The sequence below is a fragment of the Gymnoscopelus braueri genome (genome assembly GCF_963280865.1).
Source record: "Gymnoscopelus braueri genome assembly, chromosome: 8".
Taxonomy (NCBI): domain Eukaryota; kingdom Metazoa; phylum Chordata; class Actinopteri; order Myctophiformes; family Myctophidae; genus Gymnoscopelus; species Gymnoscopelus braueri.
The window spans coordinates 42,629,564-42,655,507 of record NC_137609.1 but is presented as its reverse complement, the minus strand read 5'-3'; the positions used below and the strand labels follow the sequence as shown (position 1 = coordinate 42,655,507).

Genomic DNA, 25,944 nt, shown 5'->3' with positions numbered 1-25,944 from the left:
GAGCAGAATTATTCAACTTAGTAACTAAGTAATTCACTCTTTGACTATCTCTAATTCTCAAGACGGTCTTGAGGATGGTCATGGCTCCGCCACTGGCTCGCACCCGAACTAGCTGGTTCCGGCCACCAGACAAAAGAAGGGCCTTTTGTCTAATAGTCTCAGGGATGTTGGCCTCCGCCGCGGTTATCCTAATCCACCGGTCTTTGAATGGACGCACCGACGTTGTCGCGATGACGCCATGGTTAGCTCCGATCGTATGGGAATCCACATTTGAACCTGCGTTGTTGGATGGCATCTACAAACCCTGCAACATCACCGTGGCAGTTACAGTTTTTTCCGTTGGTGAATACATACAATTCCTCAAGGATTTCCTGGAAACCGCAGAGAGGTACTTCTTCGTGGGATTTAAAGTCCATTATTACGTCTTCACGGATAGGCCAGAGCAAGTCCCCTCCGTTAAGATGGCTGCAGGACGGGAGTTGTTTGTCAAGCCAGCGCCAAACTCAAAACGCTGGGAGGAGATAACAGCCAGCAGGTTAAAAATTATTGCCAATTTTATCGAAACGGAGCTGCGCGATGGCGCCGACTACATCTTCTGTTTTGACGTCGATTCGAAGTTCCATGACCGCTGGGGATCTGAAACTCTAGGTAAGCTGGTCGCCGTGTTGCACTTTAATCACTTCACCCAGGAGCGCAGCCAGTTCATCTACGAACGCAGACCGGAGTCTAAAGCCTTCATGTCCGCCGACGAGGGCGACTTCTACTACGGCGGGGGCGTGTTCGGAGGGGAGCCGGCGTCCGTCCATCACATGCTGTCGACGTGCAGCGACAACTTTGAGCTGGACGCCCAGCGGGGCATCGAGGCAGCGTGGCAGGATGAGTCTCATCTGAACGCGTACCTTTGGCGCCACAAACCCACCAAGATTCTGTCTCCAGAGTATCAATGGCATGACGTCTACGCCAGAAAGCCAGAGATCAAAATAATCAGATTCTCTGCAATCATTAAGGACTACCGTAAGGTACGTCCAGGATGGACTGGTGGCCCGATGTAGGAAGAGAGTCATCAGCAGGGCCGGCGCGTCCATACTAGAGCTGGGATACCCGACCGAAACTGTCGGGTACCGACGGGCCGTGCACGGGTCGGACGCATTTGCATAATTGGTGGTCGGAATTCAATTCGGATCGGTCATATTGTTGATATATAGAAAATAAAGTGTAAAAATACGGTCCGCCTGGGCGAAACACCAAAGAACGAGGCTCACCCGTGTCTGTTCTACTTCCTGGTTTACGTATCAACGCACAGTGCGTTGTCACGTAAGAGACTAGCATGTTGGGGACTAGCATGTTGGAGACTAGCATGTTGGGGCCAGCGGAGGTAAAAGTTAACTTGTCTTCTGGCAAGTTTATTACAACTGAAAACTTAAACGGGAAATCGCCGGTGTGGAAGCATTTCAGCTTAGTCGTTAATGCAGACACGAACGATGCCGTTGGCTTTTTGAAGTGCAAAGGTTGCGGCGACCTGATGCATTATGACAGCATGCGGACTGGTAATACAGCCCTGAATCGACATCTGGATACAGTGTCATATTTTTTTTCCTAAGTGATCCTGGGCGCTACACCAGCCCTACACCAGCACTACACCAGTCCCCCACAGTAGGGAGGCCAGGGCCGAGCTCATGCTTCCTTCAATGCATGAGAGCCAATTGACCTTCTTGTCACCTGACAGGGGGGAGTTCCCTTCCCCTCCATCAGGCGCCCCGGCTGTCATGGGGGAGGCGGTATAGCGACCAGGATTACTACATGTTTTTGTGAGGGTATTAACTACCCGCAGGGCTTGAGTCTACAGAGGTGCAAGTGACTGGAGACAGTCTCCAGCCATGTCTCCAGTCGGTCTCCAGGCGTCGGGGGGGGCCCCCTTGTCTCCAGTCGCCCCCCTCATAGACCTCCATTCACTCTCCAGTCTCCAGAGGCCCCCACCTTCCTGAAAATCTCTCTCGTTTGCCTGTCCCCGCCCCCTTCACTGCTCTCTGAGTTTCTCAACGGCAGCCATCTTTGTTTGCATTTAGATGGACAGGAACACTATGCTTTTTAATTCATTATAGACCCCCACAACCAAACAATGATGGTCTCTTGGTGCTGGTTGGGACCCAATAACATTTCGATTTTATGTTTTATATGTTTTTGATGACGTTAAGGCCTGGATTTGGACTTCTCTCTCCCAGCCTGCAGCAGCACAGTTGCCAGACTCTGCGAGAGAATCGAGCAACCTGGTCTATGAAAACGAAGCCCAAAAGAAGCGACTATATGGGCCACAGGAGCCCCCACGGATGGTCTCTTTGTGCTGGTTGGAACCCAATGACGTTTATATTTGATGTTTTATATGCTTTTGATGACATCCAGGCGTGGATTTTTACATCTATGTCACAGACTCCTGTCACAGCCAGCGTTGCCAGGTTCTGTGAGAGAAACGAGTGACTGGGTGCGAGCCCTTTTAAACCTACTGTATACATAGTCAATTTGAAAATAGCAGATCTACAAGCTCACAACGTGTCACATCGTGACGGATTGTGAGCCAAGATAAATCTTGGGGGACATAATAAAGCAGACCTGGCTGCAAACATTGGTGAGAGCATATGTCAGACAGCAGCAGCATCAGAAGACAGGTAAGGTGCCTTGTAAACAGATGTTTAATGGCTCTAATTGTGCTAATGGAACATAATCATTGATCATTATACCCCTTAGTCCCTAAGGAAGACCCGATTTTATATTGAATATGATTTTAAATGTGGGCTGAGAGCTGCTTAAAGCTAACAAGCAGTCCATGCTAGACACATATCATTATTCATAGAACATCACTGATCAACATTAAAGGCTCGATTTTATATTTCATATTATTTAAAATATTTTTAGCTTTGTTTATTATATAGCAGTTTGAGGGAAAGAGCTCTAGCTCCGTTTTTGTACTGTTATTTAACATGACAGTTTAATGTTTTGTGGTCATGGGTCAAGGTGTGTTGGTCAAGACATGTTTACCTCCATCTGGGGTGTGTGGGTTTTGTAAACTGCTCAGTGTAACATGCATGATATTATACAACCCACATGCTAAATGAGGAGAAATCAAATTAGTGATTGACTGTTTCAGACAATGTAATGTATTGTAGATGTTGATTCTAATCACTGTATCTGATCTGTTTATTTATGTAATTTTTTTTCTGGGGACCCCCCAGTACAGTTCATCAGTAGGCCTACAGTTATTTTAATAATATGATAGGGCAGTGGTTCTCAAAGAGAGGGTGTACAAATGGAACCAAATGGACCCATGAGGGTCCATATGGTTCCATTTATACACTCTTAAGAGTTAGGATTGTATAGTATAGATTGCGGTCCCAGAGGTAGATAGGGGTCTCTGTAATAGCGCATACTATGCGTTCATATTATTTGAGATATTTAATTATGTGTAGGCCTTTATGTATAGTCTACATGATTGTGGATGTTGTGTGTTCATTATGCTCCCAACTAGTGTAATAGAGTTGAGGCTTTTGACAGAGAGAGACTCAAAGCTGTTTATGTGAATAAAATGTTCATCCAATATGTGTGTGCTATTACAGTAGTTCTCAAACGTTTTCATGTGAAGGACCCCCAAATGAATATGCATTTGACTATAGGGTTTATTGATGATTTTGATATTAACACATTTTCCTGGAGACCCCCTGGAACCCCTTAACTCATTCACTGCCAGAACTTTTTTTTTTTTGCGTTTGCCCACTGCCAGAGATTTTTCATTGAAAAAAAAAAGTACTCAGGAGCCGAGATACAAAATGTTTAAGTTTTAAGTTAACAAGGAAGTGGATGGGAGTCTTGAATTAAAAGTCGTTTTAGTCGTTCTTGGCAGACAGGGCTTAAAGGACAACTTTGTTTTTTTACAACCACGGTTTATATTTTAGCTTGTAATTAAAGTAAAAAAAAGATGAGAGTTTTTTTCTTTTCATTTACTGCTTTCTATAGTTTTAGCAATTTTCGCGATATTTTTTACAGTGGGCGGGGGCATTCTGTCCGGTGGCTAAATATGCCTTTTTTACACAATAAAAAAGGTCCTGTGGTCTTGGATGGCCAGATGTGAGTTATTGGGGGCTAGAAGAGCTACTGTAAATAATAATAAAGAAAACACCGGGTTATTGTGTAAAAAAATACATATTTAGCCACCGGACAGAATGCCCCCGCCCACTGTAAAAAAGATCGCGAAAATTGCTAAAACTATAGAAAGCAGTAAAAAAATAAGTTTAACACTCATCTTTTATTTACTTTAATTACAAGCTAAAACATAAACCTTGGTTGTAAAAAAACAAAATTGTCCTTTAAAGGACAGAAGTCGTTTTAGTCGTTCTAGGCAGGGAATGAGTTCAGAACCCCTGGGGGTCCCCTGACCACAGGTCTTTTTAATATTTTCTGTATCACATGCAAGTAGGGACATGGTGGTGTCACAAAGCAAACAAGCACTGGTAGTTAGTACTTCTAGCTTATGTTGGTTTCAGGGTGCTGTACCTGCAGTGCTGTACCCTGCTGACTGTCTCACCTTTGTCCTGTATGTTTACATGAAATGTTATCACTCAATTAGTTGTCACGCTGTCCAGTTAACACATTTGGTTCCATTTGTACACTCTCAGAGTTAGGATTTTATAGTATTGTGGTCCCAGAGATAAAAATCAAATGGGGGTCCGTGGTCTAATGCATATCAAACTGGGGGTCCTTGAAATTAAAAGGCTTGAGAACCACTGTGACAGGGGATACTGTGTGTTCATATTTGAGACAGTTATTTATGCAAATATTCCACATTCACTTTTCACTTCATTAATGTTTTTAAATAGCCGATCTACAAGCTTGTAGATTGGCTATTTTCAAATAGCTGATGTATATAGGGTATATAGTAGCTTGCTGATTTTGATGCTATAGATATTAACACATTTTTCTGGGGACCCCAGTACAGTTCATCAGTACAGTTATTTAACCTGACAGTGTGGTGCTAAAGCTGCAGGCGAAATCCAGCTCTTAGAGAACATGTGATATCCCCTGGTGTGTGTTCATATTATTTTAGATATTAAATGATGTGCAGGCCTATTGGCTTTGGACTGACAGAGACAGGCAGAAAGCTGTTCAATACATGTTCATCCTGTGTGCTGTTGCAGTAGTTCTCAAACCTTTTCATGTCAAGGACTCAAAATGAATATATTTTTGGCCATTTTAAGATTTTTAGAAAATAGCCAATCTACAAGCTTGTAGATCGGCTATTTTCAACCAGGTGATGAAAGGTTTAAAGTGGCTAAAATGTGTAACATGGATTATAGGCCAAATGCTACAGCAGAGGAAATGGTGAGAAATCAAATGAGTGATTGACTGTTTTAGACAATATGCATTGCAGATATGTTGATTCTAACCAAATGATCTGTATCTGAGATATTTATTTATGTCTAGGCTCCTATGCTCTTGTTTAGTGTACATGATAGGGCAGTGGTTCTCAAACAGAGGGTGTACAAATGGAACCAAATGGACCCTCACAGGTCCATTTGGTTCCATTTATTAGAGTAAATGTATACAATTTAAAATTATTTTAAAGTATAGATTGCTGTCCCAGAGGTAGAAAATGCTCAAATAGGGGTCCTTGAAATGAAAAGGTTTGAGAACCACTGTGATAGGGGATACTATGCGTTCATATTATTGTCTCTGCCAGGCCGAAAGGCATGGCGAGAGAGTATGTTTTGCACCCTGTCTGACCAGCTAATCTCCAGGACCGTTGGCATGATCGCAGCGAAACTATGCACACACACTCCCTGGATGCCAATTCAGAACCTCTGCCCCAAATCTTTCACATGGGCCTGTTATAGCGCCACCAGGAGACCGCTTTTTGCAAAACCCATTTTTGACAGTACTCCTACAGATTCTGTCCAAACGTCACGTAAATCGGTACACAGTGGCCCTCATTTATCAACGGAGCGTATAAACCGGCTTATATTTTTCCATATATTCGGCCGTACACCAACGTCAAAGTCACATTTATCAACGAATCCTACACAGCCAATCCTAGCGTACATTGGGTCGGAGCCTTGATAAATGTCACGGCTGAAACCGAGCGCCATTTCAATAACACGCCCTTAAATATTCTCGAAACGCCCTGATTTTACGACATGGAGAACCAGAATACGACCAAATAAAGCATGGGAAGCCAAAAGAGTTTCGCCGGCTCGCCTCGCTGCCTGTCAAGTCACACACGCACATGCACACGCACACGCCTCTCTCTGTCTCACACACACATACACACACACGCCCAACTGTGTCTTTCATGTAATCCGTAACGGTAGTATCTTTGTCACGTAGGCTTGTAGCCTACATGAATTACATAATGATACCAATCACATCGCCATGAATGGGGTTTGTATATTAATTTATTTAACCCATACCGAGCAGTGCACAAGCAGTCATGTAGGATATTCCCTGTGAGAATCGGGCGGGCGGCAGTGATCCCGTGCTGCCACGTTAATAAGAGATTCGATCGTCGGGTTGATATCCATAACCCAACCAGGTTGTGTAGCCTACATAACTCTCTATGATATAACTCCATAACATAGGACAAGCTACAGTAAGTTTGTAGACCTCACTGTCCATGAAAAGATGGTCGGGGCTCCCGAAAATGTTCTCGCAGAAGCGCTCGTATATTTTGAAAATAGCAGATCTACAAGCTCACAACGCATCGGGATGGGACCTGTTGTGAGCTTGTAGATCTGCTATTTTCAAATAGCCAATGCAGCCAGATCTGCAAGCTTAACCGAATGACTGTTAAAGCAGTTTGTTTAAATTACTTTATAAAATGTTATATTTTCACAGGGATTATTTGTTAGTGTAGATATACATTTTAGGAGTGGATTATGTGTCCAGATGCCTGTCAGACAGTCAGACAATGCTTCTCCGCAGGTCTAGAATGGAATAAACGGGCGCAGCCAACGGCAACAACTGCTATCGACCAGACGTGAGATCTCAGCGTACGGTAGGATGAAGCCATCATCAGGTTATATTGATAAATGCCGAAAGTTGCGGTGATCTCGCCGTACGCCCATTATTTGGTCTGCGCCACGTTGATAAATGAGGTGCCAGTATCTCTATAGTCATTAAACAAAACGGGTCTTTCAGATTTAACTTTTTCACTATCATCAGTGTTTCCTTAATTCATGTTTTTTTGTTTACACATGATTTTTTTCTATTGATATATTGCATTCATGTTCATGGGTATTTTCAGACATTTAACCACCTGTGAGGGGTTGTGAGCTTGTAGATCGGCTATTTTCAAATAGATGATGTATATAGGGTTTATAGTGGCTAGCTGATTTTTATACTATATCAAATCTGAGAATCACTGTGCTATTGTATAGTGTGATTACAGGTCAATCAGTAAACACTTAAGGAAAGCTGTGTTGGTAAAGCCAGGTTAATCATATCTGTTCATACATTTTCATGCAAGTAAGGGCATGGTGTGAACATGGCAAAAAAGCACTGGTAGTAGGTACTCCTGGTTTCTGCTGGGAACAGGGTTCGAGTCCCTGCAGCGCTGTGCTTACTGTTTCACCTTTGTCCTGTTGTATGTTTACATACAAAGTTAGCACTCAATTCATAGATTCATAATACCTGAATGCACTTTTAATTATAGTACATCAAGCAGATAGCCCTGTGATTACATCTTTATAGCACATGGTTGCATTACAGTGCAACCACAATGTGATTAAGTTCTTATTCACTATGCAAAGTTTTTGTACTCCTATGATATGGTGTATTAGTCAGCACAGTGGATTAATATTTTTATCGATCTGGGATGTTAAGGTTGTGCAAAACTGTGGTCAATGAATTGCCTCTTCAGCTAGATTAAACGGCAGTCACTTATAACTGTTGAGACTCCTAGAACATTAAGACGTGTTGACATGGATAGCTTTGTGTCTAATAACATCTCTGTGTTAATGAATGGGGTATGAGCATTATGTCATACAGTGTAGATTGTAGATCGGACCATGTCGTACAGTACATGGTCTACATACCATGTACTGTAGACCATGTCGGTCTACAGTACAACAAACTATCAAGATGTTTGTAATTACAACATGTACTGCTTGGTGTAATGTTTAAAGCAAAGTAGGCCTTGCACAAGCCCGGGATCGAACCCAGGACCTTTTGACCATGTCATGTGTAAATGGTCCAAACAGGGACACACCCTAATGCTAATCTGATCCCTCCCACATTGACTGGAGAAACCTCAGCCAATCGCTGGCCTCACAGAATGCACTACGGTACGGCTCATCCCCCTACCCTAGGAGAAACGGGGAGAACATGCAAACTCCACACAGAGTAGGCCCTTTCGCCAACCCCACCTAGGGTATGGGCGCTGATGACGCGGAGGAGAAGACACGCCCACAGCGTCCCCGGCGGGAATCGAACCCAGGACCTTCTAGCTGTGAGGCGACAGCGCTATCGACTGCGCCACCGTGCCTCCGATACAGTGTCATATATAGTGAATATATAGTGAAAAAAAGCGTCGGTTCCGGGCCCCGGTTCGGACGCATATTAATAATTAATGGTCGGCCTCGATTCGGGTCGGACACAAAGCTGTCGGTAACGGGTCGTATTCGGGCTGAAAAAATCTGCCCGATCCCAGCTCTAGTCAATACAGGCGACCTAGGTGGACTGCCTAGAGGCTAGAGCGGCAGTTTGGAGAGGCGGCAAAAAGTGTTGGCAAAAAAACAACAACATATTGTTGAACAGTTAATGCAAGTAATTAATGCAAAAAATAAAAATAACAATCACTTTGAAATGCAATCACCCTTCCCCTGTTGCTAATAATGTACTGTAGGATCCATGGACTCACATGCGCCACATCGTGGCCGATCAGCCACACTACACCTAAAAAAAGGTGTCAAATGTGGCACCACCAAGTAGTGGTGGTGCCTTTGTGGTACCACAGAGGCACTCAGATGGTATTACTGCCGTTATCAAGTGCTAACCACTGTATCTATATAAATCTAATTAATCTATCTATCTTAGGCCAAATCAATACACACACGTCCAACTCTCTCCACCTCACTCTCTGACTAAACTCTATGGCAAACACTGCGCAGTAAGTAGTTTGTGTGTGTGTGTGTGTGTGTGTGTGTATGTGTGTGTGTGTGTGTGTGTGTGCGTGCGTGCGTGCGTGCGTGCGTGCGTGTGTGTGCGCGTGCATGTGTTTACTGTGCAATCATGTACGTCACGTAGGAATAACAGCTTATTGGACAAGGCTCAATGTGAATCGTTAATTACATGATTAAAAGTTGTACAGGCTAGCCATCACACAGCTAAGGTATCCGGGAGACGGGAGTGGAGTCAGTTCACTATCAATTCAAGGATGCTAAAAGGATTAAACCCAAGAAACCACTATGGCTTGTTTCCATTGGGGCCCTGTGTATTCAATTCATCGAAAAAACACCACACAGCTAGTACTCAGTCAGTCAATCTGTTTGTCCAATATGTTCCAACACAAACCCAACAGCTGATCACAGCTCGTCACAGATTACGTGATCGTTGAATGTAAAATGAAACAGAGCTTAGCTAGTGAGGATACGTGCTTGTTAACCATAAACATGACCATTTCCCTCATGGGGAACTTAACCCCACAAGATTTTCTCCGGTTTTACTCTCTCCATTGGGACCAGAAGATAGTAAAACATGACCCACTTAGGCTAACTCATCAACAGTGACACACAGTCAATATTTGTTGTTGCTCAGATTTTGATCTGACATAGTACCTGTAGCTGGAAATAGACATTGTCAGTCATTTAGAAATGTTTGTATTACGTCTTACTGCTGTCACTCACTAATCACGTTTATCACGTAGGCTACCACACACATTTCATCTCTCTGTCTTTACAGTAACTCTCTCTCGCACTCACTTTCTTACATCTTCCACTCTCTCTCACACACGCACACGCACACACGCGCGCGCGCACACACACACACACACACACACACACACACACACACACACACACACACACACACACACACACACACACACACACACACACACACACACACACACACACACACACACACACACACACACACACACACACACACACACACACACACACACACACACACACACACACACACACAGGCCTCCCAGGTGAGTAAACAGAGCTGTACTTTGGAGTGGGACATCAGTCTGATGTCCTCAGCCAGTTCTGCAGCTCTTTAAAAAGCCAGCACACAGATCAGCGCTGACAAGATGGCCAGGCTGTATTTACTGCTCCTCCCCACTGCTTGCTTACTGCTGGACACATGCAGTCAGGGGGCCGGAGACACTGAGGGAGAGGCAGGTAAGAGCCAGGAAATCATCTTATAATATGTACAGTAAAGGTAATATCGCCATTAAAAAAACACTGATCTCCAAAAACCAAAAATGAAAAATAACTTGGAGACCATTTTTACTTTCTATGTGATTAACTCGACTCTTGATAGGACTAACACTATGTAATAGGTATGCTTAAGTTGGTAATGTTCTTAAATATTGTCAAACAGGCCTATATTTAGATTTTTGATGGGATAGGAAAGTCCAAATGGCGTATTTTCAATCTACCTTACTTGATCCATGACCTGGCTGCAAATAATGACCAGCAGGTCATCTCCAAGGCAAGCATGTCTGGTTGGTGTTGAAATGGTTTGGGGAAAGCACTGTCGAACTATTTAGTTTGTTTTTTTATCATGCATTACATATTATATAACTATTTGTTGTCCTATTTAGGATGAGAACCATACTGTACAGTAGTGAACGTTTAGAAGTTAATAGCAAGAGATTGGTGAGAGCAGATGTGTCACTGGAGTTATCAGATGGACATCTCCACAGATGTTTGACTACAGGTTCCCTCAGCTGATGGCTGTACTCGATGGCCCAGAGTAGGCAGCGAAATCAAAAAGCATAAAATGTATGTGGAAAATAATGAGTGGAGGTACTTCTGTGAACTACTGACAGCATGCATACTGAGGTTGGCACTGATCAATCCAACAGTTTGTGAGATTTACTCCGGATATATAGAAATAGAAACACAGGCAGACATGTCACACAGACCCTCTCTGGCTAGCCTCTTCCAGAGCCCTGCTGTAAAAAAAAAAAAAAACATTCCATTGTAAATGTCATGGTCAGCTCCTCAGCCCTTGGACTTTGATTGTCTGTTGAGTTCACCTGTGTCTAGTTAGTCCTTGTCTATATTTATGCCCCTGTATGTCATTGGGCATTTAAGTCCTACACCTCCCATAGCACACCTTGACAGCTCTGTCACGTACTGGTGTGGTGAGGACCCAAAAGCAGGACATAAACAGTAGGTGAACAGAAAATAAATCACAAATACTAACTAATGCAGTGACACCAAACAATGACTCGACAAAGACAGACTGGGGAACAAGACTAATATACATGGTGATTACAAATCAGATACAGCTGGGGCAAACAGAAACATAGAACCAAGAATACTAGACAAGAGATCAAAACATAGACATACAAGACCTAGACAAGACAGGCAAAGTCTGTGACTGTGACAGTAAATCTGGGGTGGGTAATTGGAAGTTAAGCCTGATTTATACTTGATTGTGCACTGGTGTCGCACAACAATCTACAGGCTCTGAGGCTCACAATGCTTCACGTTGAGACTGACACCTTGTGACCTTGTAGATAGGCAATTCTCAGTGCACGACACCAATTTGAAACTAAATATAACTCAGGCTAACTAAATATAGTACATTAAATATAGTGTATTAAATATAATACAACTAAATATAACTTAACTTCCGGGTCGGCCTACAAAAAGACACCATCCCTATTATCTCTATTAGACTCAAACACCTCCAGAAGACTCAACAGTGAATTCCTGTGTCGTAGATTCCCTCCCGTCTGCACCCACTCTCAACAATGATCATACTATACTACACCTACAGTACATTACCCAAATACATGCATGACAAGTAATAAGTAATAAGTGAAAGGAGCTGCTTTGTGACATTAAAGCAGGTATAGATTACAGTACAATACCAGGCAGAGAAACCCAGAGATGAAGCGGAACACACTTGGGGACACATGTTTGACATTAAACCAGTTGATTGGGGATGGCTTGTCAGATAGATTTCTTTCAGCAGGGACATGAAATGAATGTACCATATCTCAATGCAATGTCCACCAATGGATGATAAACAAGTATGTGTGATATAGTCTGATGTGAGCCACATGGTTTGCCCACCATTCTTCCTCCAGATTCTGTGTTTGTGACTCGCCAGTCTGCATTGGCTGTCCTGCGGCGCCAGAAGCGCTACAACAGCGGCCACTTTGAGGAGCTGCAGAAAGACAACCTGGAGAGGGAGTGCATGGAGGAGATTTGCACCATGGAGGAGGCCAGAGAGGTGTTTGAGGATAACGAGAAGACTGTAAGTTGCGCACACGCACACGCACACGCACACGCACACACACACACAAATGCAATCTACAGTATACAAACACACAGTTGCATGCACACACATGCCCAAATGTTTACACACACATGCACACACGCGCGCGAGCGCACACACACACAAATGCTATCCTGTATATCGTTGCTGTCGGGCAGAAACCAACTCCATTTTGACGATTTTGCATTTTTTCCATAAATCAGTGCTATTGAACACCCTTTGCGTCTGACTGTGTGTTGGTAAAAGAAAGATTGAACCAATGAAAAGTATTAAAAAGCGCTTCTGACAAAACCAGCTAACTCCATTGGATCCTCAAACTTTCTGCTAAACCAGCTAACTCCACCAAAAGGGGGTGGAGTTAGCTGGTTTTGCTGACTCCAGGCTCCACCCCCTTTTGACCTCCAACCTCATTGTGAGCTTGGAGGTCCATTCAGCTGTTCTTATCAATGATGAACAAAACCTCCTATAACTCCACTTTGTTTTGTTTTTTTCATTTCCTGAAAAATGAACATTTTGGAGTTAGCTTGTTTCTGCTCGACAGCAGAGATATCTAGGAACTATGCCCTGAAGTTTTATTTCTCTTTCTCTCAGATGGAGTTTTGGGGTAGCTACATCGGTAAGGAGAGCCCAGTACAACCCTGATGTTAAGTCCCAGAAATAGCCGTGAATTGTTTGTCATTATAACTGTGTGTGTGTGTGTGTGTGTGTGTGTGTGTGTGTGTGTGTGTGTGTGTGTGTGTGTGTGTGTGTGTGTGTGTGTGTGTGTGTGTGTGTGTGTGTGTGTGTGTGTGTGTGTGTGTGTGTGTGTGTGTGTTGCGTGTGTGTGTGTGTGTAGATGGTAACCAGTGCGACACATCCCCCTGTCAGAATGGGGGTGTGTGTAAAGACGGGATGAATGCATACTTTTGCTACTGCAGCCCGAACTTCGTTGGCAAGAACTGTGAGATAAGTGAGTGTAATCCCCTGGATTTGAGCCAGTGAACATTATTTACAATGTACTGTAGCTAATTATATTTTAAGTTGATTTCTCTAAAGATAGATTCTGGGTATACTACTGGAATTCCATTGTTGTAAATGGCATTTAGACCTCCTTCTGCTGATGCTAGGTCTATTGATTACCTGGCAGAGTTACTCTCCCAGATACCAACTCAGAAATGATAGTTTTGGGAGATTTTCGAGTTATTTTCGAAGAGAGAGATTTGTTTCATAGACACTTTGCAGCATCTGGCCACATTTCTGATTATGAGGATATAGGGGATCCCCTCCTACTAACATGGACCATCATTTCATTGTCTCCGCCAGGCCGAAGGTGTGGTCGAGATCATGATAAGGCATTGCAATGCTTTGTGCACTTGTAGAACCCTTATTTTTGCTATTTGATGTACAATGAAGTATGAAAGGTTTCTAGATTGTATTGTGAAAAAATGTCGAGCATCATATGAACACAAGGGGCACAGAATTGTATGTGTATCTTACTAATCCACATTCTCTCACCTGTCTCCAGTCGTAGGCAAGCAGTGTTCAGTCAACAATGGTGGATGCTCTCACTTCTGTATGATGAAGGAAGAGCACGCTATTTGTCTGTGTGCTGCTGGCTACAGGCTAGGTACAGACAAGTCAAGCTGCGAACCCACAGGTAAGGGGGCACCGGGCAAGGGGCTCTACCGCAGTATCAAGAGTTCCACCACCAGATTTTGGTGTAGTTTCAACCCAGCTGCTGTCAGAATGCTGAATGGGGCATAAGCCTGGATGAGTTCAGCAGCCTGACAACAGGCGGCGCAGACTTTTCTGGCTCTTCCTTCCTGAACACACCTGTGGATTATACCAGGGACAATGACTTGGACTTTAGCCCCCCCTCGGACACACCTGTGGACTACACCAGGTACAAATGACTTTTTGTTGCACTCCCTCATGGAGCTACATGCGGACTATACTAGGGTCAGTCCACTCTAGGTGGACACGCACTGACCTTTTGCACCTTAATCCCTTGTATAACGCACTGACTTTTTTGGGTCTTTTTATTGCGCTCCTTTTCCTCTAAGCACCTTAACGTCCTTTGTCTATCATGCACAGTATAAGTATAACATGCACAGTATACAATACATTGCTGCTATGCTCAGGCACCTTAGTTTAGTTCTTTAGTTTTTTTATTATCTCAGGTAATTTGTAAATATGTAGATAACTTGTCTGGCCTTCTGTTGCTCTCTTGTTTTTGATCTCCTTCCCACCTGCCCCCCTCTTCTTCTCCCCCCCCCTCTTCTTTCTATGGAAACTAACGTTGCGATGGGAACGATGTACAAAAAAGAATTTCACCCACTTTTTTACCTTGTAAACCTGTGATGTGACAATAAAACTGATTCTGATTCTGCTGTACATTAAAACATCCATGTTAATAGTATACTGTAGAAATGTGTGTGTGTGTGTGTGTGTGTGTGTGTGTGTGTGTGTGTGTGTGTGTGTGTGTGTGTGTGAAGGTGACCCTGATGAGATTACCGTTAAACCAATCATTCTGTGGAGGCTCTCTCCTCAGTGAGGTGTGGGTCATCACTGCTGCCCACTGTCTGGAGAAGATCAAAACTTCTGTTCAGGGCTTCATTGTCAGAGCAGGTAATGAAGCTATGAAAGAAATTCACACAATTTTACAGTAATGTTTTCAATTAATCAACTCAACGCACCCTGTCCAGGTGAGCATGACCTCCAGCGAGACCACGCGGTGGCGGAGCAGTTCATCCATCCCAGCTACGACGCCCGGAAGTCTCGTTACAACCACGACATCGCCCTGCTGAAGCTCGCCAGCCCGGTGGAGCTGTCCGACCACCGACTCCCCATCTGTCTGGGCCCCAAGGACTTCACAGAGACCCTGATGAGGGACACTCCCTCATCCGTGGTCAGTGGCTGGGGCCGCCGCAGGGCCCTGGGATATCATGGCCCCGAGGCTTCCAAGCTACAGCGGATGGAGGTATCCTACGTCGACCGCATCCAGTGCAAAGGCAGCAGCCGTGTATACGTCACGCGCTTCATGTTCTGCGCCGGCAGAAGCTATCAGAGGGACTCCTGCCAGGGGGACAGCGGCGGGCCCCATGCCACCAACTACGAGGGCACCTGGTTCCTGACGGGCATCGTCAGCCGGGCAGAGGAGTGTGCCAAGGAGGGAAAGTATGGCATCTATACCCGTCTGTCACGCTACTACACGTGGATAAACCAGACCACAGGGCTCCACATCAGCATCTCTCTGTAAGCAGCTCTGGGCATCGACTGGCACAAAGCCAGATTATTCTCAGAAATATACACGTTCTGTATACATTACAAGGCTGTGTGAAAAGCTATGCGTCAATCGTTTTATTGCACATGCACATTCGTCTGCACTAGTTCTGCCAGCAATTTGCTATTATTTCTAGTGTGTGCTATACTCACTAAATGAGGTAGTAAATCAACCAAGTATTTCTTTTGGACCGTCCAATAAGCTAGAATTAGACTATCTGGGTATGGGTTTGCATTCCTCTGCTTGTCAGTTAAATGATGAAGTTGACAATGCAGGTTCACTACCCTCTACATCTCTCAGAAACTCCCCAGTCACAGTCACATAAAAACACAGTCTTTATTCACGGTGAAAATCAACCTGGTTACGAATAAAGATGCTTTATTGTAATATTCACATCCTGTATGGATTTATTCGTGACACAAACAAGTTTGAAAAAAGATAATTATACAGTAATGTATATTGTGGCAAAATACGTAACTTGTTTTGTGAATAAAATGTAATTTTGTCCTATCTGTTTGGTAGAGTAAGTACAACTTTAGAGGTTGTATTATGTCTCCCTGCTCTTCTATTGAGAAATGTAGATCCTGTGGTAGGGTACACACTAATGATTGACATTGAGAAGTGGCACTGCCCGAAGGTCAAAATAAATATTCTCTCCTGAGCTAGCAGGCATGCTCTATTAGCACATTGGTAATGGGTCTGAATCTCGGGTAGGACGTGAAAGTTACAGAATGCAGCTTTAATCGCACAAAAATAATGCCCCCGGTGCGTAAAGACCTTTACTCATTACTTCTGTGAAATGTCATGACTTGTTTTTCCTACCAGTTACCTGAGTTAATCTACAGTGTTTTTGCATAATTCATGCTCAGTTATTCACTATTGAAAATGTACTTTATTCCACTGCATTTGTTACAGATCTTTTGAAAAGGAAAATGTGACAGCAATAACAATATGGGGGGAGGGATGGGGAAAGGGAGAAAATGAAAAAATGTCTGACTGACTTCATGTCAATACTGTGAACCTAATAAAGATATTTGTTAAAAAAAAATGTCACACTATACATTAAAGTCAATAAAACATGAATAAAAATTCAGTGCTGATCTTCAGACTGAATTCCTTCTAAAAAAGATGGCAGTGTTCTCTTATATCTTTGTCCAATCCACTCAAGTTCATTTAAGCCCAAGTTAGACTTCAGATGTATGTCACTCACCAAAAATGGTAAAAAAAATGTTCAACCCTTTTCTGTCCATGAAAACACACTCAAAGTAAGTTGACACATCCTCAACAAACACACACCTGATGAAAAACAAACAAACATCATGTGAACTTACGGTCTCTGTTTTAGACTGAACGTTATGAGCATGCTTTTACAACAGGCTTCTTACCAAATTCCTGTCGAGTTCTCGTGCAGCAACTGGATTACATCACCGCAATTACAGATGATGTCATCAGTGCTGGCCATGCTGCTCTCCACCATGACCCTATACCTGCCAGCCACCTGGAACAGAAGACAGTAAAGTTTCTTGAACTTATGAAAATTGTGTTCCTCAATGGGATATTCTTGGCCCTCTACTATTCTCAATATAAGCTTCCCTCAGCCAGATCATTCAGGGCGATGGTGTTCCCCATCACCATTATAATGATGATACACTTATTTTCCTCTCCAATCTAATAACTTAAGCAGTTTACATCATTCCCTTGCCTTTAATTCCTTTGACATAAAATGTTGGATGTCCCAAAACCTTTTAAAACTGAACATGACAAAGCTGAGGTCATTCTTTGGTTAAACATATTCCAACAGCCTGCTTCACAGTGAGCTTGGTTCATTGACCAGAAATATCAACCAGGTGGGCAGACAGACATTTTGGTGTAATGTTTGATGCTGATATCTGTTGTAGGCTAAGTGTCATATTAAGAATGTTGTCCTGTCTTCCTTCTTTCAAATAAAGACATTTTCTAAAATCAGATAATTGTCTCCTACTGATTTGCAAAAACGAAATAATGCATGCCTTTCCTTTTTTCCCGCCTGGACTGCTGTAATGCACTTTACGCTGTCAGTCAGTGCTCACTTCACCGACTCCAACCAGTATAGAACGTTGCTGCCTTAATTTTAACAGGCACAAAGAAATACGAACACGTTACTGCTGTGTGTGCTGTGCTTGCCGACTTACAAAATTGGCTGCCAATTGTTAAATGTATTGATCAGCTTTAAATTTCTAGCTATCTATAACCATACTGACCCAACCTAACCCAAACCAACCTTACCCTAACCACAACCTAACGCTAATCTTAACTTCAAAATCGAGAGACAGCGGGATCAAAATCCTTAACCCTTACCCTAAAACTAACCCTAAACCTAACCTCTAAATACATAATCCTAACATTATTATTGTGTGTAATCCTAACTCTAAAACTCTTTTCTTTTATTTGATTGATTGATTGATTGATTGATTGATTGATTGATTGAATACTTTATTAACAGCAAACAAAACAACAAAACGTTCACAGAAAGTACAGTTCTATACAAAAGGATGCTAAAAGGATTAAACCCGAGAAAGCACTATGGCTTGTTTCCATTGGGGTCCTGTGTATTCAATTCATCGAAACACCACCACACAGCTAGTACTCAGTCCACCAAAATGTTCCAACACAAACCCAACAGCTGATCACAGCTGGTCACAGATTACGTGATCGTTGAATATAAAATTAAACAGAGCTTGGCTAATGAGGATACGTGCTTGTTAACCATAAACATGACCGTTTCCCTCATGGGGAACATAACCCCGCAAGTTTTGATTTTCTCTGGTTTTACTCTCTCCATGGGTAAAACATGACTCACACGGTGCACTTAGTCTAACTCATCAACAGTGCACAGTCAATATTTGTTGTTGCTCAGATTTTGATCTGACATACCTGTAGCTGGAAAGAGACATTGCCAGTCATTTAGAAATATTTGTATTACGTCTTACTGCTGTCACTCACTAATCACGTTTATCACGTAGGCTACCACACACATTTAATCTCTCTGTCTTTACTGTTACTCTCTCTCGCACTCACTTTCTTACATCTTTACCTCTCACACACACACACTCACGCACGCACACGCGCACACAAATGCACATACACACGCACGCACGCACGCACAACACAACACACACACACACACACACACACACACACACACACACACACACACACACACACACACACACACACACACACACACACACACACACACACACACACACACACACACACACACACACACACACACACACACACACACACACACACACACACAGGCCTCCCAGGTGAGTAAACAGAGCTGTACTTTGGAGTGGGACATCAGTCTGATGTCCTCAGCCAGTTCTGCAGCTCTTTAAAAAGCCAGCACACAGATCAGCGCTGACAAAATGGCCAGGCTGTATTTACTGCTCCTCACCACTGCTTGCTTACTGCTGGACACATGCAGTCAGGGGGTCGGAGAGACTGAGGGAGAGGCAGGTAAGAGCCAGGAAATCATCTTAGTTACTGAATACAGTATGGTGCCATACATGTGATATTACTGTACATACAAGGTGGCACAAGACCTTTAAAAAAAAAAACACTGATCTCTGTGAACAAACCAAAAATGAAAATAGCTATGGAGACATGTTTTACTCTCTATGTGATTAACTCGACTCTTGATAGGACTAACACTATGAACAACGATGTAACAATTTGTAATAGGTATGCTTACGTTGGTAATGTTCTTAAATATTGGAGTCAAACAGGCCTATACTTATTTTTTTGATGGGATAGGAAAGTCGAAATGGCGGATTTTCAATCTACCTTACTTGATCCATGACCTGGCTGCAAATAATGACCAGCAGGTCATCTCCAAGGCAACCGGTTTAATATAATTGGCGAGTGATAAGTCAGTAAAACATGTCTGGTTGGTGTTGAAATGGTTTGGGGAAAGCACTGTCGAACTATTTAGTTTGTTTGTTTACATATAACTATTTGTTGTCCTATTTAGGATGAGAACCTTATTGTACAGTAGTGAATGTTTAGAAGTTAGCAAGAGATTGGTGAGAGCAGATGTGTCACTGGAGTTATCAGATGGACACCACAGATGTTTGACTACAGGTTCCCTCAGCTGCCTGTACTTGATGGCCCAGAGTAGGCAGTAAAATTAAAGTTAGATATTTCAAAAGGCATTAAATGTATGTGGAAATAATGAGTGGAGGTACTTCTGTGTCCTACTGACAGCATGCATACAGAGGTTGGCACTGATCAATCCAACAGTTTGTGAGATTTACTCCGGATATATAGAAACACAGACAGACATGTCACACAGACCCTCTCTGGCTAGCCTCTTCCAGAGCCATGCTGTAAAAAATCTGCAGTGAGTAAGTGGAAGTTAAGCCTGATTTAGACTTGATTGCGCGCTGGTGTCGCACAACAATCTACAGGCTCTGAGGCTCACAATATGCTTTGCGTTGAGACACCTTGTGACCTTGTAGATAGGCAATTCTCAGTGCACGACACCAATGTGAAACTAAATATAACTCAGGCTTAACTTCCGGGTCGGCCTACAAAAAGACGCCATCCCTACATTACATTACATTACATTACAGTCATTTAGCAGACGCCTTTATCCAAAGCGACTTACAATAAGTGCATTCAACATAGGTAGGGAACGAAAACTACAAATCACTAGAAGTCTTAAGTGCATTTTCTGCAAAAACAAGCAACCAAGAGTATACCTAGCGCTAAGGTAAAAGTGCAATATATCAGCTACCTATTTCCTTAAACAGATGAGACAAAAATAGCTAAATCAAATGAGCAGGAGCTAAAACAAATAATAGTATCGACTAAACAAGATCCAATAAAACAATACAACAATAAAACAAGCGTTCGTACAACTAGTTAACAACAAGTAGGCCAGGCAAAGAGGAAGGGTAGAGTTTCCTGAAGAGGTGGGTTTTCAGCCTGCGGCGAAAGATGGGCAGTGACTCTGCTGTCCTGACATCAGTGGGAAGTTCATTCCACCACTGTGGCATCCCTATTATACTCTATTAGACCCAAACACCTCCAGAACACTCAACAGTGAATTCTCGTGTCCTAGATTCACTCCCCTCTGCACCCACTCTCAACAATGATCAGGCCTACTATACTACACCTACATTACCCAAATACATTCATAACTAAGTGAAAGGAGCTGCTTTATGACATTAAAGCAGGTATAGAATACACTTGGGGACACATGTTTGACATTAAACCAGTTGATTGGGGATGGCATGTCAGATAGATTTCTTTCAGCAGGGACATGAAATGAATGTACCATATCTCAATGCAATGTCCACCAAAGGATGATAAACAAGTATATGTGATATAGTCTGATGTGAGCCACATGGTTTGCCCACCATTCTTCCTCCAGATTCTGTGTTTGTGACTCGCCAGTCTGCATTGGCTGTCCTGAGGCGCCAGCGGCGCTACAACAGCGGCCACTTTGAGGAGCTGCAGAAAGACAACCTGGAGAGAGAGTGCATGGAGGAGACCTGCACCATGGAGGAGGCCAGAGAGGTGTTTGAGAATAACGAGCAGACTGTAAGTTATACACACACACACACGCACACACATGCACACACCCCCACACACACACACACACACACACACACACACACACACACACACACACACACACACACACACACACACACACACACACACACACACACACACACACACACACACACACACACACACACACACACACACACACACACACACGCACGCACGCACACTATCCTGTATATCTAGGAACCATGCCCTGAAGTTTGATTTCTCTTTCTCTCAGATGGAATTTTGGGGTAGCTACAATGGTAAGGAGAGCCCAGCACAACCCAGATGTTAAGTGCCGTGAATTGTTGTTCGTTCGTACATACAACTGTGTGTGTGTGTGTGTGTGTGTGTGTGTTTGTGTGTGTGTGTGTGTGTGTGTGTGTGCGTGCGTGCGTGCGTGCGTGCGTGCGTGCGTGCGTGCGTGCGTGCGTGCGTGCGTGCGTGCGTGCGTGCGTGCGTGCGTGCGTGCGTGCGTGCGTGTGTAGATGGTAACCAGTGCGACACATCCCCCTGTCAGAATGGGGGTTCGTGTAAAGACGGGGTGAACGCATACCTTTGCTACTGCAACCCGAACTTCAACGGCAAGAACTGTGAGATAGGTGAGTATAATCCACTGGATTTGAGCCAGTGAACATTATTTACAATGCACTGTAGCTAAAACACGCTCAGCCCTGAAAGGATACTCTACAGACTTATGGAGAAATCAATTATATTTTGAGTCTATTGCTGTAAAGATTCTGGGAATACTACTGGAATTCCATTGTTGTAAATGGCATTTAGACCTCCTTCAGCTAATGCGAGGTCTATTGATTAGCTGGAAGAGTTACTCTCCCAGTATACCAACTCAGAAATGATAGTTTTGGGAGATTTTTATCATTTTATTGATTTAGGTATTTTCGATTCAGAAGAGAGATTTGTTTAATAGACACTTTGCAGCATCTGGCCACATTTCTGAGTATGAGGATATAGGGGATCCCCTCCTACTAACATCATTTCGTTGTCTCCGCCAGGCCGAAAGCGTGGCCGAGATCATTAGGCATTGCAATGCTTTGTGCGATTGTAGAACCCTTATTTTCGATATTTGTTGTACAATGAAGTATGTAAGGTTTCTAGATTTGATAGTTTCTTAGAAGAAGGCCGATGCACACCTCAAAGGTTGGTGACAGGTGCGTAGGACAACCAAAAGGGTGCAAATGTTCAGAAGGGGATCTCTGATAACAAATGAAAGAAAAAGGACACGGTCTGGATCTTGCAAAAAGGATGCTTTATGATTTATGCTTTATTATTAAGTCAACGTTTCAGTCGTTAGACAGAAATGTCTGTCCTGATGAAGGTCCAACGACCGAAACGTCGACTTAATAAAGAGCATCCTTTTTGCAAGTTCCAGACAGTGTGCGGGACCTTTTTCTTTGATTTGTTTTCAGAGACCCCCTGTAAAATCTGTAGATTTTATAGTTAAACAATATTGGGTGTCTAGCATTATATGTTAAACATGTTATGTGGATTCCCTGGCCGTGGCTATATTACTAATCACAGAGAAGATTATGTGCACATCTTATGCCTGTATTTAGGCCAGGTGCTGGACATCAAGGCGAGAATCAAGGAGAAGATAAAAACATCCGCACACTGTTTTTAAGCTAAAAATAATTACCTGTATTACCAGCACAACGTTTCGACTCTTTTAGGTCTTCATCAGCCAAAACATATTTTTTGAGCCTGATGAAAACTTAAAAAGCTTAAAAACAGTGTGCGGATGTTTTTAACTTCTTCTATGTTACTAATCCACATTCTCACATCTGTCTCCAGAGTTAGCCAAGCAGTGTTCAGACAGCAATGGTGGATGCTCTCACTTCTGTATGATGAAGGAAGAGCGTGTTGTTTGTCTGTGTGCTGCTGGCTACAGGCTAGGTACAGACAAGTCAAGCTGCGAGCCCACAGGTAACATTAATTAACACTAAACTGTAGCCTACACACATTGGACCTAAGATTGATTGATAGCATACAGTATAGGCTTAATTTAATAGATGAAATAAACAATGATAACTTAGTTATAACCCAATCCTCCAACCATGATATTTTCTGTTATTGTTTAGAATTTGTAATCCTTTTGAGGAAATATTTTGTAGCTTTTTTATGTTTGTTTGTGTTCATCCGTCTGTGCTTGAAACACATAGTGCTCATTTATATTACAGACAAAATGCAGATTTTTTTTTTACAGTCTATGGAAGAGAGCCTTGATTTTATTAATCTCGCCTATACAAAACATATTGTTCTTTTTTTCAATTTTTTGCCTTAACAACCACCCTGCCACCAGAACGATTCCCGTGCGGCCGTTTGACTGCGCCCCTCGCCTCCAGATCAAGGCCCATTGTGAACGCACCTGGCAGGCCTCGATCCTTCAACGTAAGCTTGAACGCAACCCAGGAGGACGTGGTCGACTGGCTGGAATATGAGGACTATGACTTTCACAGCAATGACAGCGATGCATTGAACTTTACCTCGGTAGATGTGGATGTCTTGTCGACGGATTTTACAACGTCGGTGCCCACTGAAGTTGAGAACAACAGCAGCGGACGTTTGGTGCGCAGGAGGAGCACCATCGAAGATCCCAACACCTCAGATAATTGGGCATACCATCCCACTTCGCCCAGCATCACGGCAGAGATCAAAGATCGCCTGAGGGTAGTCGGAGGCGTTGAGGCCATTCCGGGAGAGATACCATGGCAGGTAGGTGTCAGGAACACACATGGGACATGGAATGGGATGGCATAGGGAAAGGGAGACAGAATGGGTGCAGTACTGTAGGCTACATTGCAACATCCATGTTAATAGTATACTGTAGAAATGGACTTCCATAGACACTATGTTTAAAAGGGATCCAAGTCCCCCCTTCAAAGTCAATTGAACACGTGGAGGAAGAGCGGTTGGGATGGATAACAGAACGGAGGCAGGTGAGGAGCAGAGGAACGGGTGGTAAGAGGCAGAAAAGTGATAGTAAGAGCCAATATCCTGGCCAGTAGAGAGGGGGGACATGGATGGTTAGAGAGGAGGAGGGCAGGTGAAGAGGGAGAGAGAGGAGATGAGTGGCTCAGGGGGCAGAGCATCAACACCTGCAGCTGTGTTGCCATTCTGCCATTCTGGGCTTGTGTTTATTTTGTGTTAGGCTTCCCATTAGTCGTGTGTGTGTGTGTGTGTGTGTGTGTGTGTGTGTGTGTGTGTGTGTGTGTGTGTGTGTGTGTGTGTGTGTGTGTGTGTGTGTGTGTGTGTGTGTGTGTGTGTGTGTGTGTGTGTTTGTGTGTGCACGTGCGTGTCCATGCTTGTGTGCACGTGCGTGTCCATGCTTGTATCTGTGTGTAGGTGACCCTGATGAAATTACCGTTAAAGCGGACGTTCTGTGGAGGCTCTCTCCTCAGTGAGGTGTGGGTCATCACTGCTGCCCACTGTCTGGAGGAGATCAAAACTTCTGTTGAGGGCTTCATTGTCAGAGCAGGTAATGTGAAGCTATTGTGTGAAAGAAATTCACACAATATTACAGCAATGTTTTCAATTCATCAACTCAACGCACCCTGTCCAGGTGAGCATGACCTCCACCGCGACGACGGCAGGGAGCGAGACCACGCGGTGGCGGAGCAGTTCATCCATCCCAGCTACGACGCCCGGAAGTCTCGCTACAACCACGACATCGCCCTGCTGAAGCTCGCCAGCCCGGTGGAGCTGTCCGACCACCGACTCCCCATCTGTCTGGGCCCCAAGGACTTCACCGAGACCCTGATGAAGGACGCTCCCAACTCCGTGGTCAGTGGCTGGGGCCGCCTCAAGTTTCAGGGCCCCGAGGCCTCCAAGCTGCAGCGGCTGGACGTGCCCTACGTCGACCGCGTCACGTGCAAAGGCAGCAGCCGTGACCACGTCACAAAATTCATGTTCTGCGCCGGCTACAAAAGCGCGCAGATGGACACGTGCCAGGGGGACAGCGGCGGGCCCCATGCCACCAACTACGAGGGCACCTGGTTCCTGACGGGCATCGTCAGCTGGGGAGAGGAGTGTGCCAAGGAGGGAAAGTATGGCATCTATACCCGTCTGTCACGCTACTACACATTTATAAGCCAGACCACAGGGCTCCGCATCAGCAACTCTCTGTAAGCAGCTCTGGGCATCGACTGGCAAAAAGCCAGTCACAGAAATATACACATTATGTACATTACAGGGCTGTGTGAAAAGCTATGCGTCAATCGTTTTAATGCTCATGCACATTCGTCTGCACTAGTTCTGCCAGCATTTGATATTATTGTGCTACTCACTAAATGAGGTACTAAATCAACCAAGTATTTCTTTTGGACCGTCCAATAAACTAGAATTAGACTATCTGGGTACGGGTTTGCATTCCTCTGCTTGTTAGTTAAATGAGTTAAAAGTTGACAACGCAGGTTCAGGAGTCAAGGCCACCCTCTACTGTACATCTCTCAGACACTCCCCAGTCACAATCACATAAAAACACCTGTGAATGCCAGCCTCACCTGTTCGACGCTATTCTCCCAACCTCCACCTCCCCGTCGTCCTCCAAAATTCTCCCA

The 25,944-nt window shown here is 43.9% G+C and overlaps 3 protein-coding genes across 3 annotated transcripts in view; 2 read left to right on the top strand and 1 right to left on the bottom strand.

Annotated features, from left to right (window-relative positions):
* Window positions 1–25,944, bottom strand: part of rabep1 (rabaptin, RAB GTPase binding effector protein 1) — a 332,504-nt gene that overhangs the window by 30,291 nt on the left and 276,269 nt on the right. The gene's annotated exons all lie outside the window — the stretch shown is intronic.
* On the top strand, window positions 75–1,052 carry LOC308090862 (globoside alpha-1,3-N-acetylgalactosaminyltransferase 1-like; the record flags this gene model as incomplete). Its single annotated transcript, XM_080436135.1, has 1 exon — window positions 75–1,052. The coding sequence occupies one exon, from the start codon at window positions 75–77 to the stop codon at window positions 1,050–1,052; it is 978 nt and encodes a 325-aa protein (XP_080292261.1).
* On the top strand, window positions 10,298–25,513 carry LOC308090861 (coagulation factor X-like; the record flags this gene model as incomplete). Its single annotated transcript, XM_080436134.1, has 13 exons — window positions 10,298–10,388; window positions 12,314–12,483; window positions 13,096–13,134; window positions 13,372–13,453; window positions 14,009–14,140; window positions 15,189–15,738; window positions 19,239–19,270; window positions 21,189–21,358; window positions 21,891–21,972; window positions 23,180–23,311; window positions 23,688–24,100; window positions 24,731–24,863; window positions 24,948–25,513. The coding sequence occupies 13 exons, from the start codon at window positions 10,298–10,300 to the stop codon at window positions 25,511–25,513; spliced, it is 2,592 nt and encodes an 863-aa protein (XP_080292260.1).